The sequence below is a fragment of the Anthonomus grandis genome, chromosome 4 (genome assembly GCF_022605725.1).
Source record: "Anthonomus grandis grandis chromosome 4, icAntGran1.3, whole genome shotgun sequence".
In the NCBI taxonomy this organism is placed as follows: Eukaryota; Metazoa; Arthropoda; class Insecta; order Coleoptera; family Curculionidae; genus Anthonomus; species Anthonomus grandis.
In genome coordinates, this window is record NC_065549.1 from 19,209,279 (window position 1) to 19,230,475 (window position 21,197).

General features: G+C 30.7%; 1 protein-coding gene across 4 annotated transcripts in view; it reads left to right on the top strand.

Moving 5' to 3' along the window:
• LOC126735074 (insulin gene enhancer protein ISL-1) overlaps nt 1-21,197 on the top strand; it is a 108,994-nt gene that overhangs the window by 64,242 nt on the left and 23,555 nt on the right. For all 4 annotated transcript variants that reach the window (XM_050438965.1, XM_050438967.1, XM_050438966.1 and 1 more), the window contains exon 4: nt 15,832-16,139. In XM_050438965.1, the coding sequence (XP_050294922.1) occupies nt 15,832-16,139 (308 nt within the window). The remainder of the gene's footprint in view (nt 1-15,831; nt 16,140-21,197) is intronic.

The following is a 21,197-nucleotide window of genomic DNA, read 5'->3' on the forward strand; positions in this document are numbered from 1 at the left end:
ACTGTAGAATTGAAGGTTGGAGGTCTTTAATTAATGAAAAGAATATTGTAACGAAATTCAGGAATACACTCCTTTCTGGACCACGTTTACTCCAGGAATACTCTGTTATGTTAGGTTTACATTTTTGGGTGAAATGATTCTCTTGGGACAGTTTTAGCAATAACAAATTAGTCTAATTAGTTAACAAAGACATATAATTGAAAAAATGGATCTTTCATTCAAATGCTGTTAAATTAAATTTAGAAACAATTGGGTTTGTATCTAATGCCACAATGTTCTTCATAAAAGTTGCCGTGCTCGTATTGGCAGAGAAGTTGAGATTGTCAATAATAATGTTTTATGCAGTAAGGAATGCTCCGATGTTGCAAATGATAACAATTCAGATTTTATTCCATTGCTGAGAAACACCATTTAACAGCTTAATATAGAAATAGATGTTCTAAATAATCACATGAAAAAGGTTAATGCTGAAAAAGATGAATTAATTACTGAGTTTAAGTCTATTGAGAAACAATTTATGGCTGAAATTGATAGTCTTAAAAATAGGATTATAGATGCGCAACCATTGAATTCTCACCAAACGATTGCCTTTTCTGATGCACAAACTCAGACCTTACAATCGTTAACTCATAAGCAAAAATTCGAAGTTACTAGAGCTTTTAGGTGGGAAGATTCATTAGCTGAATTAAATGAACTTAAGAAGCTTAATGCTAATTACGATAGAAAGCCTAGAAAATAATAATGAGTTCTTATTAAGTGAAGTTGGAAATCTTAAAAACCCATAAAATGCGTCATTGAATTGAACTAGAAATGAAAGTGTACTGAAATTAATTCTCATTCTTTATTTCATGAATTAAGAGCTATTGATAGCAATTCAAGAATTAATGAGTCTAAATACTCATTACCTAAATGAAGCTCTATCTTATATTGTTACCGCTCTGCCTAAAAGCAGAATTATTATCTATGGTGATAAATCATCTCGATGGGTGGCCTCAGGAATTCACCAGTATATTGATATCTCTGAAACCAAAATCTTGCGTATCTCAAAACCGGGATATTTCCTTGAACAATAAGCTAAGGACCAGTTTAATATTACTCGCTCACTTTGTGTCTTTAAATTTGTGTAATTATAAAAAGTTAAGTAAAATCTGTATTGTTCTGACGAATTCATAATGAGTTACTTATAGAAAATTACTTACTTCTTACTTACGAAATAGATCTTATAAATTTTTTAAATTACATTCTCAACTCCAAAGAATCTACTATAAAATTTATTCTTGAAAAGGAGGCTGATGGTCAGCTTCTTGATATTTTAATTTAAAAAAATTTACACAATTTTGAAACTAGAATTTACCGTAAATCAACTCATACTAATAGATATCTTAATTTTAATTCTAATCAGCCAATAATGGTAAAAAGAGGAGTGGTAAAAAGTTTATATGATCGTGCAAACATTATTTGTAATAATTAATATTTAACAACTGAAAAAGATTTTATTCAAAATATTTTAATACCAAATAATTATCCCAAAGAATTTTTGGAAAATTGCTTTAAAGAATTTGATAATCCACGTATAAAACTAAATCAACCAATTTTTACGACAAATCTTATTTTACCATTTATTCCAGTTTTTTCTGATAAGATAAAAAGAATTGCTAAAAAGTTTAATATAAGAACTATTTTTAAATCACAAAACACATATTTATTAACAAAAACTAAACCTTTCAATGAAAATGAATTTAATAAAAATGTAATATATAAAATTCCTTGTACTTGTGGTAAATTTTACATAGGTGAAACCTGTAGACCATTACCAAAAAGAATTAATGAACATAAATCTTACATAAAAAACAATGATTTTTAAAAATCTAAAATTACATAACATGCATTCGACAGTGACCATAGAATAAACTGGAATGCTTCCTCAATTTTAGCAAAGGAACCAATTTCAAAATTACGTAAACTAAAAGAAGAAGTGCATTTATAATGTTAAATGAAGATAAATGCTTAGCTACTTGTTCGGTTGATTTTAATAATACATGGATTCCTTTGCTAAAAAGAGAGGTAGAACAGGGCATTTTAAATTAAATAAAAAATAAAATAATAAATAAAGCATATTAAATTAAATTAAGTATATCGAACGGTATCATTATAGATTTGAGTTCATATTTCTTTTATATACATAAATAAGTCTATTTTCTTCTTCTTTTCAATTTTTTGAGCGTGTGAGATAGTGACAATGTGAGTAATTTCTAAATTGATTTTTGCTATAAGTGACGTAATAACCAATAAAATAAGTAACTCATTATAAAAAGTTAACGAACCGAATTATAAATAGTTTCTGCTCAGCAGGGAAATACCGTAATGTAATCTTTAGCATAACTTTCTCTAAATCCAATTTCTTTGATGGAATATCTAACTTTTTCTACTTAGGTATCTTAAACTTTATAGAATGTAACAATGCTTCCATTAGGGTTATTGGAACTGAATATTGCAAGAATGGAAAATTCAGACTTACTAAAGATTAACTGTGTTATTATTTGGAATCATATGTCTCTCTCAATCAAATAAAAAAGATATGTATTTTGGTTAAGGATGTAGTTACAATAAAAAAAAATTTAACCAAATTACATGATTGTAATGTTGTTCTAAACTCAGCGAAAAATTCTGATAAAAATGTCTTAGTGTAAGTTCTGACAAATGCATAAATGTAATGCTACTTAATACTCAGTCTGTCCGTTCTAAGAATAATAAACTTGAAGTGTTAATAGTGTTAACTTACCCAGTATTGTGTTAGTTACTGAACATTGGTTAAATGTGGACGAACCGTTAATTTTAAAGAAATATGTTGTAATTGCTAAATATTGTAGATCTGTAGGTAAACATGGTGGCACTATGGACCTTGTTAGTCGGTATTGCTTTAATATATTGTCCTTTAAACCATGTATTAAATTTGACATGCTTCTTTTGGAGGGTGAGTTTGAGTTCTCAGAAATGTATTCTAGTAAGTGGCTCTTCTTTGTAATCTGTATTTATAGATCGTCATTTTCTAACGTTTATTCTTTTCTAAATAAACTTGAACAATTATTAGCAAAAATTCCTTTGAAGAGTAGAATAATATTAACAGGTGACTTCAACATCAATTTCGCTGATACCGACTCTAACGAACCACCATACTTGCAAATCTCTTTCGCTTATTCAATCTCACTATGCATGTAGTTTTTTTTACTCTTATCACTGAGCATTGTGACTACTATTGTTTACATCTATTCTAATTTATATGAGGATAGTGGTTGGTGCTGATATCTTTGATCACTGTGCCATCGTTGCATTTTTTCCAGTTAATTTCAAGATTAGGAAAGTAATTCAAACTGTTCGTAAACGTATCTTCAGCCGTGGCAATTATGTTAGATTCCGCAACAAATGCAATAGACAAAATTGGAATCAGATTCCTTTCTAAGAAATATAAAAATAAATCCACATTCCAAATTATGGATAATTAAGGGTAGATTATTAGGTTAGGTTTGTTATGAGTGGGACACTTCGTGTCCCTTCACTGTGACCCTAGGTCTATTGTGCCTAACTAAGGGTATCCACACTCTGTAAGATTTTAGTAATAGTGTTCTTAACAACCCATTTTTTGAATATCGTAGAAGCAAATGTATCTAAATAAAATATCTAGAAAGCGGTTTATTCGCCTTCCAGTTAGTTGGACCAGTATGTTTTTCTCGGACATAGCTTCTGCGACTTCGCGGATGTTCTTACGACCCTTTATCATACCAACAGCTCAAAACTGTATTTAATGATTAAGATGTTGCCTTTTTTTAATGCAGGCATTTATCTAAGTTCTGTTTTTGAAAATATTTATGATGAAAAACTGGTCAAAAAAAATATGTTTCTAACTTAGCTACTAGAAACGTACTTTACCATGCATAATTTATATTAATATTTATAAGTAATTATTTATACATTTGAATACATAGAATTATTTTCTTAATAAACATAAAAATTGCCTTAAGAATTTAATGTATTTTCTTTTTAATAACTAATGAAATATTAAAAATTAAATTCCTTTAAATTTTAAAAATTGAAAGTGTAATAGCCGGGTATTTAGGGCAAGTAAAACAAAGAAGATTTCCCATCTAAAACTGTTTATTGAATGAATTGAAAATTATTTACATATAAAAGCAATTCACAGCGTCACAGTTACCTAATTAGACACGAGCCGCGATATAGCTTATTTTGCAAATAGCTGCTATACTGGGTCGACTAATTATTGCAACCAACTATTAATGTTTATAATAAATAAAATGTAACCTACTTTGCTTTTAAAGAATTTGCCTAATATTAATAATAACTCATTAGAGACAAATGAGACAATAGTTCTCGCAATAAAGATACCAGATCTTAGTTCCGCATTTTCTACTACTGAATCTTCTCTAACAAATTGTAGGCTTTTTATCTTTCGTAGTACCTAACACCTAGCTGGAATAACTATAGTCTTCAGAAATACTATTTAGAATCGGTATAATAATATTATTGTTATTCGGCCCAATATAGTCATAGTCCAATCCGAATAGTTTAAATTACATTTGAATTTGGCAATAAAATCTCGACCCAATATTGCATCTGTCGGGATCAAAAATGAGGAATCTACTACGTGAAAAGAATGTTCGACTAAACTAAAGTTGTGATAACTTCATCTCTTACTCCTTTGATTTGACTAGGGGTGTGTGAATTTATAATTTTGTTGGGACTAATTGTGTCATTTTTAAATATCTGCACCAGTATCGATTAAAAAAGTATTTTCCTGGCCAGTCATTTCTGTAAAAAATACAACAAACTTGGAGAAGGAAAGGTTCATGTTAAACACATTATTTACAAGACATCCCCCAACCTCCCGGTTTGGGGGTCCATTTCATTTCCCTGGTCAGGTATTGTGCTAACTGCCCTAACTGACCTGTGAAATGAGTTGTCAGCTCTATTGATATTAGTTTGTCTGTCTTAAAGTTGAAGCCTGGGCATTATTATTTATATTTTTAAATTTATTGACAACCTCCTGTACTGTGGTAAATGTACCTGCCTCCATAGCTACTCTAGCCCTTTCGGAATTAGCATTTTGAGCTAAGGCTCTTACTGTTTCATCAGTAGATTACTTTACTGCGACATCGGCGGGGACACCCTCGCTAATATATGCCGTTTTTAATTTTTCAGCTAGAGATTCAATATCCGAAGCATAACTTACAGTATCTCTAGCATGTTGCCTAAAATTTAATAGCTTTGTTGTTAACAGCTGTGAACTCTCTCCTTTAATTTTTGAACGCAAAGTATTTATAATTTCTGCAAGGGATGCTTCGGTAGTTATTAAACCTCGAGCCTTACTTGTAAGTCGTGTTTTAACGTAGGCTACTGCATTTGCTCCATGATCTCCCGAATTTTCATTAAGTAATGTAAGAATATCTAAAAATGATTGTAGCCTGTCATGTGAGTCATTAAACTCCTGAGATACTATTTTTCCAGCTAAATTAGAAAACTCTAAATTTGACAAAGGCATATTTATTTCCTCTTCGTCGCTCGATGCTATATAATACTCGTCCAAAATTAACGGATCAATTTTTTCTATACAACTTAATGGTACTTTATATGGAACTTTTAATATTTCAAATGCCCTAACTACTTTATCTCTAATAAAAAGGAATACGTCCTTAGTTTGATTCTTTTGCTGATTATCTAATGGAACCCAAATATCCTTAATAAAGGCTGTCGTTTCATTGAATAACTCTACTAAATTGTCCGTAATATCGACTCTTGTTTCCGGATTTTTTGGTACGGCCTTTTTATAGCCCTTTTGGAATTATTTATAGCCCCTTGTTTAAATTCCAGTAAAGTGTTATTAGTCCTTTCCCAGTTTAAAGACATAGAACTCAATATTATTAGAATAGTTTGCTTAGATGCATAATATTGTCAATTAAAAAAAAGATATAAAATTCACACGCATAAAATAGCATTCCCTTTTTTACTTAAAAAAAAGCATCACTAGACAAACCCGTCTAGAATCATAAAAACAGGAATAAAAATAAAATTGAAAATTAAGGCTTACTCAGTAGATTATTCTTGGTTGTCCAATAAAATTGCATTCATATACCCGCACTACTATAGCTGCATTCGATTTACGCGCACTAGTTTAGACGCTAGTAATTTCAGTCATTCATGAAAGTCATTTTAGTCCAGAGAAAAACAAACCACCATGTGGTTTGTTTTTCTCTGTTTAGTCACTAAAAATTGCGGCTAACTCGCGTCGTTTGTCGATGGGTTGGTTAAGGGTTAATAATAGGGTTTAAAGCGGCAGAATCGCTTCTTAACTGGGCCAAGTTAATCGTAGAAACAGCAAGCTCACGAGTTATCTGCTTCCTAATATGCTTCTTGTACATTTGAAAGGAGTTTATAATCACCATCATAATAAGCAAAATAACTATTATGTACAAAATTGCTTTGACGTCCTTTGTAATGTTGTATTCTTACTCCTGCACTACAAAGTTTGAATTGACTACCCCATTTTCTGTCAAATCTTGGTGAGTGGATTTGCTTTGCCCCATTTTGCTGATTTGCTTATCACCAGTACATTCCAATATATTTGGAAAAATGAGTAAAAAGAGAAACACTTTACTTTTAATCAGGCCCAGAATAATCTTTTTCTTCAACAAAACTTATTATTTCTCCATGATTCGACTGGCAAAGGGGCGCCATGTAATAGCCGGGTACATAGAGCAACTAAAACAAAGTAGATTTCCCATCTAAAACTGTTTATTGAATGAATTGAAAAATATTTCCATACAAAAGCAATTGAACAGCGTCACAGTTACCTAATTAGACACGAGCCGCGATATAGCTTATTTTGCAAATAGCTGCTATACTAGGTCGACTAATTATTGCAACTATCTATTAATGTTTATAATAAATAAAATGTAACCTACTTTGCTTTTAAAGAATTTGCCTAATATTATTAATAATTCCTTTACAAAAGTCAATTATGATTATCGATTACTTATTTATTATTTAAATTTCCAAAATAAATTAACATTTAATTTTTTATCTACTTTCCAAAATGCGTATTTTTTTAAAAACTTTAACGTTTACTCTTTTTTTTAATCTATTAGACTCATATTAGAGGTTTGAAATTCAGAAAAAAATCTAAACAGGTATAGTCAAAATTAAAATATGTAAACCAAATTGAAATATAAAAAAAAATAAATTTGTATAACGTTTTATTCCAATATTCCGCGAATGTTTAGAGTTTAGTTCCCTCAGAATATATTCGCAATATACTTCATTGTAGGGTAGCCATATTATTTGTGGAGCATACAATTATTTACATTAAATCTTTTTAAAGCGTTTTTTTTAATATGATTTTAAAATAGGCAATAAAAAATCCTGATCCGTATTTAAATGTATTGAGTTAATAAATGTTGCTAACATGTCAAACGTCATAAATCAAAATGATTTTAAAATACTTAGAATAATAATATTTTAGAATAAACGCTTAAATTGGAAACTTTTATCTTATATCTTTATAGCCCTCGTTTATCTTTTATAGATACGAGATAGATATGCTGTATAGATGAGTATTCATATATTGATATATTCAAACACCCTGTATTTGAACCTATAAATATTGGATTAGGGTCCACATCAATCAAAAGTCACTTCTGATGGCAACGTTTCGACCTATATATGAACATCCTTAGAACAGAAGAAAAGAACGGTCATGATATTTCAAATAATTCATCTTTAAATAAAATATAGACATAAAATTATTTATTTATGTACAAAAATATCAACATGCAGATGAAATATGTTAAAATATTATTTTTTTATATAAATGTCAATAGGATAAAATTTTATCTTAAATATATTTAGACAAAAATAAAGTTTTGCACATTACACATACAATATATTTTGCACATACAATAGATTTATTTATACACAAATAATTATTTCAGGATGTAGGAACAATATTTCCGTAAATTATGCATATATAAAGGAACTCAAGTATCAAATGAGATCATAACTTACTGAAAATAATAATAATTAAATACGAATGTTCCATACTTAAAAAATAACATATACAGTACACTGAAGGATCCTGTTCTCATCATGAACATTACCTCTATGATAAAAATCCCATTAAATTATACTTAATAGCGGGTACTATTACTGCTACTGTACCTTGTTTATGCTATATTAGCATTTTTTATAATTATCATATCATGAGTTGTAGATAATTAAGAGTCTTGTAAGACTTGTATATGCAAGACTAATATAAACTAATACCCTTCTCCGTTATTCACGTAAACAAATTAACAGTACCTTGAAACAAATTTCAAAAACAAAGCTGTTAACATATATTACATTGATTAGCAGAACAGAAAAATAAATATAGCTATAGGCGCCACCAAAAGATCTTTCGTAATTTTTTTTAAAGAAACCATTCCACTATTATTACATAAATACTAACCTTTCCATTTTCCTCCTATCTAATGAATTATTTCAATATCCTGCTGATATATGCATGTTTTTTTTCCATAAGGTTTACCCAAAAAAACTGAAGATATGGTATTATTAAGGAACAATATGGTTATTAGAAAAAGTTATAGCCTATACGCTAATAAGCAATTCAAACAATCGCCATTTTAAATCGTTAGAATATGGATTTTTTTATTACTGTCGGACCACACACCTCACGTTCATGTGATGGAGAGTTTTTTTCTATTATTTTAAAATAAAATGGTTCCGCGGTACGATAAATGAGAAAACGCTACAAAGAAGCTCCGCCGAGGATGTTGAAACTATCAAAAAAATCCCATATAACCAATCCAAACAGCATAAACAAACACTAGATGTCCAGTTTCCTTTTCTGTTTTGTTTGTTTTGTCTTGTCTGGTGTTTGCTTTGATGGTCGGGCTTTATGTGAGGTCTTTTCGGGTGTTGAAATCTTTTTGGTTTTAGCAGTGGTGGAGACGGAAAGTCTAAAGGACTTTAGTCCTTACTCTTTAGATTTAATTACCCGAAAACTCCCTAATAGTGAAAGAGATTTCTGGGTTCTTCCGCCATGTCTCAGGACGATTTAAATGTTCAGTATATCCTGGTAATATTTTAATCAAATGTGCTTAGGTTTTCTCAATACAGATTTACTGTATAGGCAAATTACTATGTACGTGGATGATACATCAGCCCTTATTCGACAACAAAATATAGAAAATACGCACATTACTGCGGGAAAAGCATTGCACGAGGTAAATAATGGTTTACTTTAAATGAACTTTTTCTTAATACCAAGAAAACGAATTATATGGCTTTTTCACTCATCGGTATCAATTAAATCTTGATCTTGACATGCATTTAAGCAATAATGGTAGTTTCTTGCAACATCATCAAACAATAAAGTTTCTTGGCTTAAAGACACTATTTCATGGTAGGCACATTGCAATGATTTGTCATCAAAATTAGGTAGCCTTTGTTATGCCATAAGAAAGGCCATTCTAGGATTCTGGATGGAATCCAGTTCTGGGGTTTTTCGGCGTATGCGTGTCGTGTATGTGTGGTGTCGTAAAATAATTTATTAGATGTATGGCGGGAGTACCTCCTAAAACTTCCTGCAGATCGCTTTTTAGTCACTTTGAGATTTTAACTGTTCGGCGTATGTATATATTTCAAGTGTGTTTATTTATTTTTAAAAACCCTAATTTATTTGTGACAAATGGTTTTTTTCATAATTATCCAACTAGACTAAGAAATATTTTTATTTTTGTTGCGTATTTTGGTTTATCTTTGCTGCGTACTGGATTAATTCTTTCAAAAAATGTTATCCTGAAAATATATCCAAAGGTATTTAATAAATTACCAAATGTCATAAAAAATTGCAATAGTTTGTCAACATTTAAAAAGAAATTGAAAGCTTTTATAGTTTTGAAGTGTTAGTAAGACTTACCTTTCGGAGTAATAACTAGCTATAACGTTTATATTTATTTCTGTTACTATTTTATATGCCTAATTGTGTTATTAAGTATGTAAACTAGGTTTAGTAATAGTGTAGATATAGGTATATAATATAAAAAATTTTAGTTTCTTTGAACATGGACGAATTCCATTGTGTCAGTTTTGGATAATAAAGATTTGAATTTTTTTTACCTGTCAAAATACTTTCAATATTATAGAGAAAAAAACAAACTTTTGCAAAATAATTTTAACTTTTCCCGCACATATTTAAAAAAATACACTTTTATTTTGAAATATATTTATTTTATGAAATAATGTATTAGAAGAAGATATATACCAGGATATTTTAGTCATTTATTTTAACTGTTGTTAACTTGAAGCACTCGTCAAAAAAAGTTAATATATCAAAAATCTTCTATATTTAAGTGACATAATAAAAAAAAATAGCATAACATTAAAAATTTGAAAAAATAAGAAAGTTAATAAATATTTTTTTTTTATATTATCGGCGAATGCCGTGTAAATTCTTGCCGTTTTTTGTTTGCTTTTTCCGTTTATCAAAATTTATGTTATTGTATGCTTTTCATTACGAATCTTTGGTTCGAACAGTTGTATCAGTCTTTTTATAGTTGTATTTATAAACTTAGTTATTAGACTTCGTGCCACAGGGTATTTAAAAGAACAACGAGGAGGTCACGCTGGAAAAATTGCCTATAACCTGAAATGTTACAAATTAAGGAAGATATTTTAGAAATTGTCGAAGACGACCCCACAAGAAGTACTAGAACTATAGCAGCTCAAGTTGAAGTTTCTTATAGTGAAGTGTGGAAGAAGCGTTACAATCTGAAGATCATCATAGAAGAGTTGTATTTGGCTACTAGCTTTTAGAACAATTCGGCAGAAATTAATATTTTACGAAATTAATTTTGTGTACAGACGAGGCTACATTTACACGAGATGGAGTGCAAAATTTCCATAACAATTATGTTTGGGCAGTATAGAAAATCCGCATGCTGTAAAAAGATCTAATATTTAACATAGATTTTCATTAATTATTCGGGCTAGCGTGGTAAATGGCATGCTTATTGAACATTACTTTCTTCGACCTCGACTGACCAGTGAAATCTACTTAGATTTTCTTCGACAAAATCTGCCACAATTAGAAGATGTTCCTCTCAATGCGATACAGAATATGTGGTTCCTACGTGATGGGGCCACCACATTTTAGACGAGAAGTTCGTGAACGTCTAAATAATGAGTTTTCGATGGATAGGGCGGAATGGACCGATTTCTCGGCCTTTTTGCTACCCAGATTTAACGCGTTGTAATCTTTTCTGTAGGGCTACTTTAAAGAGTTGGAGCATGATGGAGCAGTAAATGCTCCGAAAGAACTGAGCGCATTAAAAATTCTTGTTGTTTAATTCCTGCACACCAGGATTTTATCTTTGAAGCTTGTAAAGAGTCGCCGAGTAAGATTGTATATTAATATTAACCGTTTTTATAAAAACGCTAACAATTTGACTCAAAAAAAATTAGAAAAAAAAATCAATAATATGAGGTACCTATCTTGTTATGCAACTTTTATATAGATGATTTCTATTATATTAATTTATTTTGACGAGTTCTACAAGGTGTTAAAATAAATGACTCATTTTTGAGAACATCCCTGTACAGGGAGTTTCAGAACTATGGGATCAAACTTCTTGGGGTTATTCAGTGCAACAGTACAATCCATTTGAGTATAGGAACCCATGTCCGGAAATGTGTCACTATGCCACTACGGCCCTAAGACGCGTTTAAATTTAGAAAAAATATTAATTACCTAAATAGAACCTGATGCATTTATTTTTACCTTTTGTATATGATACCATCACAACAATTGTTTAAAATGTCGTCCTCCAACCTTAATACACCGATTTAAACGCCGCACATGATTTCGGCAGACTACACTAAAAATTTGATCCTCGTTTTGAATGATGTCAAATGCTGCTGTTATTCGTCCAATTAAGTCTAGCTCTGATTCTACTGGAGTTTCGTAGACTAAAGACTTTACATGTCCCCACAAGAAAAAATGGAGCGACGTTAAATCGGGTGACCTAGGAGTCCAAGAAACTGCTCCACCTCTGGCAATCCAACAGTACCCAAACCGCTGAGCCAAATACTCGCGTACTTGTACAGCAAAGTGAGCCGGCGCTCCATCATGCTGAAACCACATTTACTGTCTAACGTTTAGTGGAACATTTTTAAGGAGTTCTGGGAGAACTTCCTCCAAGAAACGCAGATAAATAGGTCCTGTTAACCGTTCCGGTAGAAGGTATGGCCCAATTAAATAATCATCAACAATGCCTGCCCATACGTTGACAGACCAACGATTCTGATGTTTTCTTGGAAAAATTGCACAAGGATTTTCTTCGTCCCAAACATGGCTATTCCTACTATTAAAAATACCGTCTCTTGTGAAAGAGGCTTCATCAGTCTACCATATCGTAAAAAATTTGGTTGTGCAATGATGTGATCCAGAAGCCATCGACAAAATTGAACTCTAAGATGATAATCGGCTGCAGTCATACCTTGAACTTTCTGGAAGTGATAAGGATGGAGTTGTTGCTCGTGTAGTACCCGCCAGACAGAAGCGTTACTCGTATTCATATTCTCAGCGACGTCACGTGTGCTATTTGATGGTTCATTGGCAACTCGCTGAAGCATCTCTTCTTCAAATTCGACCGTTCTTACGGTTCGAGCAACACCAGTATCATGCATCTTGGTCTTAAACATGCCTGTCTCAGCGAGCCGCCGATGAACCGCAATAAACTTTTTGTATCCAGGATGCTGTTGTTCGGGATAACGTTCATGATACAACCGCGATGCTGCTCGTGCATTGCAGTTTGTTGCTCCGTATGCGAAATGCATATCCGCCAATTCTTGATTGGTAAAGTTTTCCATTAGCAATAAATGTTTAAAAATTATAAGCTATACAATTTTTAAACATGACATTGAGAATTGACATTGATAAGCGTTGATTTTAACTAATTGTTGTTATGGTATCATGTACAAAAGGTAAAAATAAATGCAGCAGATCCTATTGTGGCATAGTGACGCATTTCCGGACATGGGTTCCTATACTTAAATGGATTCTTCTGTTGCACTGAACAACCCCCAGAAGTTTGATCCCATAGTTCTGAAACACCCTGTATAATATGGCATATATGTTCATGTCTTTTGCATTTATTTATAGATGGTGTATATATATACTTTTAGGAAAAATAAAATTGATGGGAGCCGAAAAATTAGATTTTTTATATTTTATATCTGGTTTGGAGGAGACATATATTTTAAAATAGTTTTTATTTAAACGCATAAAAAATAAAAGCGGTGTTTGAAGTTTTGATTTTTTTCGTATAATGTTGAGATTTATTTATTCGTTATTTATTTTTTTATTTCAAATGAGATTTTATTGATTCCTAAACTGCACAATATTTGATGTTTCCATATAGGCTCTCACACTTCGAGTTTTTAAGACGATGTATATTTCTTGAAGTTTTAATAATAATTAAATGGTATAATTTTTATATGTTCATATTTCATGGTGGTTTTGAATATGAAAATCAATTTAAATTAAAGTTTAAAAAATTTTATACAAATTTAAACAAGAAAAATTACTAATTTAAAAAAGGAAAAATTTGATTGGTATATTATATATAGTATTTTACAGTTTACATTTTATATATTAATATATTTTAAGCCATTTATAATTTTTTTGCTCTTATATTTTATAAAGGGTGAATCTACAAAAACTGTATCAACCGATTGTGAAAAAACTATAATTAGAAAAATATCTGAAAATTTCATAAAATTATATAATACGAAAGTGGATCGGGGCAACTCGGCGAAAATATTTTCAAGATCGTGGCACTTCCGGAAGTAGGTGTCAACTTACTTTACATCTAACGTCAATACTTTTTGTGTATCATGTCTTATATCTAATCTAACCGTTCTTGACATTTTTAAGTTTTTATGTCAAAAATTACGTTTACTCTATTTTTTTTCCTATGAGGAAACCTTTTTCAATATATTTTTTTAGGGTTTTTCCTAATTATAGTTTTTCCACAGACGATCGATGCGTTTCTAGGAGACTCATCTTGTATATGTATATTTGACAATAATTCCTAAAACCTGAAAAAGATAATTAAAAATATTTAAATATTTGCCAAAAATTTGTGTTTTAAGAGGTGTTTAATAATTTTTTTAATTATGTTTTTATCAAAGAATTTCAGGTATGTCTATTTTAATAAAATTGTATTTTCCTGGAATATCTGAAGAATTTCCAAAGACCTTACATAATTTTCTCAATATTTTCCAAAATATATCTTCCTAAAATGTCTTTGAATTAGACTGCTTAAATAAAATTTGTTTTTTTAACGGGAAAAAAATTTAAGTTATAGTTACGTCTTATACAAAATTCTATGACTGTAAGATATAAATATTTTTTATATACATATATTGTAAAAATATTTCAATTTTATTTTAAGCCTCTCATATTTAACAAATTATAGCTAATTAGAATATTTGATCTCAAAATGACATTTTATGAAGTACTAAACTGCACAATTTGTTCGATCTTTTCAATATAGACCGTCATACTTCGCCATGAGTTTGTAAGACCCAGTATATTGATGTTTTGGTCATATTTAATTAGTTTAATTTTTTTATTTTTGTATTTCATAGTAGTTTTTAACCATGGATGTCAACTTAAAAAATATAGTTTAAATGAAGATATGCAAATTTAAAGAAGAATTTAAAAAGGTTTATAATATTTTTTAACTCTCATATATTAGATTTGTATATATAACACCTATATAACAAACAACAAAAAAAAATCTAAAAAAACATCTGCCAATTTAGGATTTTTCTAAAAAAGTTTCCAACTATCAAGAAATGTACGAAGTTGGATAAACTTATTTAGGAAATATTTCAGAGATGCTTAGATATATTCTTTCAAATGATGTATTTTACACTAAAGAGCCATTGGGGATATTATGGGAATTCTTAGGTAATAATTCCAGGAAGAATTTCCAAGGACCTTCCATAATGCTTTTGATATTTTCCAAATATCTTCAGTATATCTTCCTGAAATGTCTGCGTTATTAGATTTCTTTTCATTAAATAATGAATTTTTATATGTTTTTCAATTTAGAAATTAAATATTTAATTCAAGTATGTAAATAATAGAATTTGTAAGTAACTTAGGAAGTAAAAAAATTCAGAAATTAATTGAATAAAAGAAAACGTTTAAAATAATTTTCAGAAAAAGATAATTGCAAATATTTTGTCGCAAATTAATAAAGACTTCCAAATTGTTAAAAGCATTTAATTGAAATGAATAATTGAAAACCTACTTAAAAATAATATAAAAAAATTTTTATTTATCATGTTGAAATATCTAGCGATGGGCAAGAAATTTACAGGATGTTCTGACATGTATTCATAGAAAACATTGTTTATCTATTTATTCAGCATTTGCATCTCATCTTGGTGCCCAACGCAAATAGCATATAATAAGTTAACTTATTTGTCGCTGTTTTAATTCTTAATATTGAAAAATAAGTTAATGTTGAGATTTATTAATACAAAATAAAACAAACAAAATCAAACTCACAAAGAATTATTAAATACGAATAAATATAGGGCTCTTACTTGCTTTAGAAATCTTCTTATATTATTTTGGTATTTATGACGGGGAAAACCTTACTAATCGTAAACTTTAACTAACATTTTCATAATTTTTTTAACATTTTTTTATAAATCAATAAAGTAACGATTTTTCTTTATTTTCAGATTCAGGGTCAGAGAGTGGTTCTCACAAAGGCGGAGGTCTCCGAGGAAGCAAAGGTAACTCAGGAGTATCAGGAGGAGGCGGAGGCGATGGTAAACCCACCAGAGTACGTACTGTCCTTAATGAAAAACAATTACACACGTTAAGGACATGTTATGCGGCAAATCCGCGACCAGATGCCCTCATGAAAGAACAACTAGTCGAGATGACCGGACTGAGCCCCCGAGTGATCCGAGTATGGTTCCAGAATAAGCGGTGTAAAGACAAGAAAAAAACAATTCTGATGAAACAACAAATGCAGCAGGAAAAGGTTGGTAACAAGTCTGATTTTCTTTATTTATTTTATAATTTAATCGGGCCGCTGTATAGCTGGAGAATAAAAACCTGTAACATCCCTACTATCCCCAATGCGAGGAGGGGGAGCGAGCGTAAAGCGAATCATCCAGGGATTCGAAAGGTGTGGGGAGACCGAACGGGGAAAACCAAGGGGAGACACAGACTAGCGCGCGCGGCATTGGGGAATACACGCAATCGATAAGCGACGCGATTATGATGAATAAAGGGGGAACCGTGAACTGGGGAGGAAAACTCGATGGATGGAGCGTCGAGTATTATGTGGGGGGAACGGTATATTGAGGCACCTTTAGGGCTGTTTTATGGTGGGATGCTAAATGACTGATGGGATTGAAAAATGTAGGCAGGGACAAAATTCTCAAATTTGGGGAGCAAATTCTCATTACAATATTGGAAAATTAAAATATGGCGATAAGATTTGAGATAAGAGTCGTATAAGATTGACCACGTCAAGTTTATTTAGAAAGATTAGGTAATGTTTGCGTTTACAGCACAGTTTTTTTTTATTTCGACGACCATCTCTACTATAACGCGAACAACGCCGTCGCGTAGGGCACCAACTTTTGAGAAGCATCAAATCCGGCGCCAAAAAAGGTATAAGCATTTTCGGTACCAAAAAAAAAGGTACCCGGGCCCCTTAGAACCCTGTATATGTGTTAATTGTTTATATTTTACGATTTATAATTAAACACATTATCGAAAAACCGAATTTGAATTATACTAAATTAATTTTTTTGAAACATACAGGGTGTCATTGAAATGGTGTTAAAAAAAATCAACGGGTGATAGCACTCCTAAAAATAGTCAAAAATTACCTATAAATATAGGGCGAAAAAAGCATATTAAGGCAGTTAAGACCACTGAAAAGATGAACTTAAAGAATGTTTTTTTTTTTTAAATTGTAGGCTTAAAAAAACGAGATAAGATTTCGAAAAAAAATCCTCTGCTATAAATTTTGACCTCAAATCAAATACTAAAAAATAATTTGGAAAATCAGAAAGGGTAGTTTTTGCAAGGGTAGAAGGTTGTTTTGTGATAACTTGCTTGAGGTTATTTTTTTCGCAACGTTGGTTCATTTTTTAAAAACTACATACTTTTTCCTCTAAAAAAGGTATTCTTGTATGGTTTTCGAGAAAATTGAAGGTAAAGAGTTTGCTCTGATAGGTTGGTAACTGGATAATCAGCACTGGATAATACACTTATGAAAGTTATGACGTTTAGAAAGTAGTCAAGTGTCAGTCATCAGAATCAATGTGAACCAAGTTTTTGAGAGGCGTTGGATAGAACTAGTCCACAAGCTTGGTCAACAAAATCACCAGATTTTAATCCACTAGATTTCCACTTATGGGCCCACTTAAAAACTTTGGTTTATTTAGTGCCAATTGATACTGAAGAGCAACTACGGCATCACACTGTTCGAATTAAATGCGTACAACACCAGTGAAATACAGATCGTGGAAAAGACGAGCAGAGTTCTGCATTGAAATAAATCGTGGTCACTTTGAACATGAATTAAGAAATGGATTATTTTAATAAGGAATTTTGGTATTTGCTTTATTTCATTTTTTAAAGCTATAAGAACTTTTAAAAGACATGAAATTTTGATTTTTCATATAATTATTTAATAACTACTTGGTTACTTTTGAAGCCCCATAACTTTCATATGTCTATGTTGATTAAACAATTAGCAACCCAGCAGAGCAAAATCTTTGCCTTCAATTTTCTCGAAAACCATTGCCTTAGAACATTATACACAAATACACTAGAATAAACATTGGCTGCTTTGGGTTGAGAGCAACATCTACACAGGGGGCAGAGGGAATATTTTTTTGATAAACATGCTTAGTATTCCATGTTGCCAGTGATTACTCAATTTTAACAGAAGAAAATAAAGTGAGATAATAAATTATTATAATTAGTGGAAACTGACAGAAGCTTAATAACCAAAACTATTCTGTACTATATTTACACTAATAAAAATTAATATTTTTAATTTGGATTCTTTAAATCTCCAAATTTCCACACAAAGCGGCAACGCCGCAAAATTAATGTGTGCAAAAATGAAGGTAGTATCTCGTCGAAATCCAGCAACCAAAATTGAGAACGCAGCATAAGCAACATATGTAAGAATTTCAGGAGATACGGGCATTATATCGATTAAATAATACCGGGCGCGGACTATAAATAGGTTGCTGGCAAACGACATATGCTACGTTCTAGATTTTGATCGCTAGATATCGATGGCGCGCTAGCTTCACAGATATGAAAGAATATCTGGAAAAACAACACAAGTTGGCAACATCGGCTACGTGCATTGTAAACATAGAGGTATTCTACGTTGCCAAGTTGCAAAGCTTATTTTTTTCATTAACTCTTTTGTCAGGAATCTTTTTTTATTCTGAAAAAATTGTTGATTACCCTCAAAGTATATATTATTAGTCAGCAAATAAACGAAACTTTTAAAGAGAACATTTTTTACCTGTTACAAAATACAACACATTAAAAAAATATGTATTGGGTTAAGAAAGTTATATATTGAATGAAAAATTGAAAAGTCGATTTGACATCATTGAGAGAAGGTGAACACAAACAACCTCGCCTATGGTTTTCAGCTAGGCTTATTATAGGCATTCAATGTTCTAAGACCATTGCGCTTGACGATGTGCAACAAGAGTATTTTTTTGTATGAAAAAGCATGTAGTTTTCAAAAAATGAAGCCACGTTGTAAAAAAAATAACCTCAAAACAGTTGTTTACGAAACAACCCCCTACCCTTGCAAAAACTACCCTTTCCGATGTGCCAAATAATTATTCAGTATTACCTTTTAATTTATGGTCACAATTTATGTCAGAGGATTTTTCCAAACCTTGTCTCGTTTTTTAAGCATACAATTTAAAAAAAAACGTTTTTTAAATTCACCCTTTGCCCCTAACTCCCTTAATATGCATTTTTCGCCCTATAGGAAAATTTTTTACTATTTTTAAGATTAAAAATTTGATTTGTAGAGTAACAACAAACGATAGGATGAAGAGTGCCGAAATCGTAAAATCTTTTTCAAAATCGAAATTGTATCTTGAAGAACGTCTTGTAAGTTTAGCGATCCTTTCTATTAAACAAAAAGTTACCCGAAAAATAGATTTAACAGAAATTATATTATCATTTTCTAAGTGAAAGGCACAAAAAATGAAAATGTAATAGTTTTAAGTTCTGACTGGAACAGCAAGGTATAAAAAAGAAATGTCGAAACATGAATTTTGCATTTTTAAAAAAACAAAAAATATCTTTTATAATTAGAAATATTCATTTTCATCGAAAAGTTTCTAATGCACTCAAGGTAAAAAAGTATTTATTTTCTTTTAAAGAAGGAATTAAAGTAAATTATAGAGAGTATTACACTAAAAATTTCTAACCAATTAAATGCTTGAAGTAAATAATAAACGTTTTTAAACAAACGGTTTTCGACCTTGGCGAATTAAAATTTTGGATATTCAGGATGAATATCCAAATTTAATATAATATTGTTAGCCTAAATAAACTAAATAAACTATAAGTACTTAGAAGAAACTTCAAATATTTTTAAATACCTAGAACAAAATTAAAAGTTCTAAAAATCTGTAATACACAAAAAATTACTTTAAATCCATGAACGATCCATGAAAATTATACCGCCTGTTAAAAAAGTCCCGAACCTCCTTAATAATTCGTGAACACGCAATGTACCTATAACTCTGATTAAAAACTACAAAATTGTAAATATGCCCTTAGTAACTGTATACAGGGTGTTTCAGAACTATGGGATCAAACTTCTAGGGGTTGTTCAGTGCAACAGTAGAATCCATTTGAATATAGGAACCCATGTCCGGAAATATGTCACTACACCAATACGGTCCTAAGACGCGTTTAAATTTAGAAAAAATATTAATTACCTAAATAGGATCTGATGCATTTATTTTTACCTTTTGTATATGATACCATCACAACAATTGGTCAAAATGTCTTCCTCCAACCTCAATACACCGATTTAAACGCCGCACATGATTTCGGCGGACTACACTAAAAATTTGATCCTCGTTTTAAATAATTTCAAATGCTGTTGTTATTCATCTAATTAAGTAGCTCTGATTCTATTGGACTAGTTTTCCATTAGCAATAAATGTTTAAAAATTGTAAGCTATAAAATTTTTAAACATGACATCTCTCAAGTCATTTCTGTCATTTCTCAACATTGATACGCGTTGATTTTAAACAATTGTTGTTATGGTATCATGTACAAAAGGTAAAAATAAATGCAGCAGATCCTATTTAGGTAATTAATGTTTTTTTATAAATTTTAACGCGTCTTAGGGCCGTAGTGGCGTAGTGACGCATTTCCAGACATGGGTTCCTATACTCAAATGGATTCTTCTATTATACTGAACAACCCCCAGAAGTTTGATCCCATAGTTCTGAAACACCCTGTATAATATTTAACAAATATTTTCCAAATAATGGATTTAATATATCGGAAAAAAGTAATAATTTATCCATAGGTAACAATAAATCTTGTAATAATACAACATATCATGGATAAAAGAAATAAAATACCAGTGTATACCTGGACCAAAAATTAGAAATAGGTATTATGAATGTCAATAACACAACATATCATGTCAATACTCAAATGGATTCTTCTATTATACTGAACAACCCCCAGAAGTTTGATCCCATAGTTCTGAAACACCCTGTATAATATTTAACAAATATTTTCCAAATAATGGATTTAATATATCGGAAAAAAGTAATAATTTATCCATAGGTAACAATAAATCTTGTAATAATACAACATATCATGGATAAAAGAAATAAAATACCAGTGTATACCTGGACCAAAAATTAGAAATATCATGAATGTCAATAATATCAATGAAATATTTAATAAACTACTTTCTCAAAAATGCCGAAAAGAGTTTAACACCTTAAAGCAGTTACTGCAATGTAGTAGGCCTCAGACCTGAAAACTTCTCTTATCAGAGCT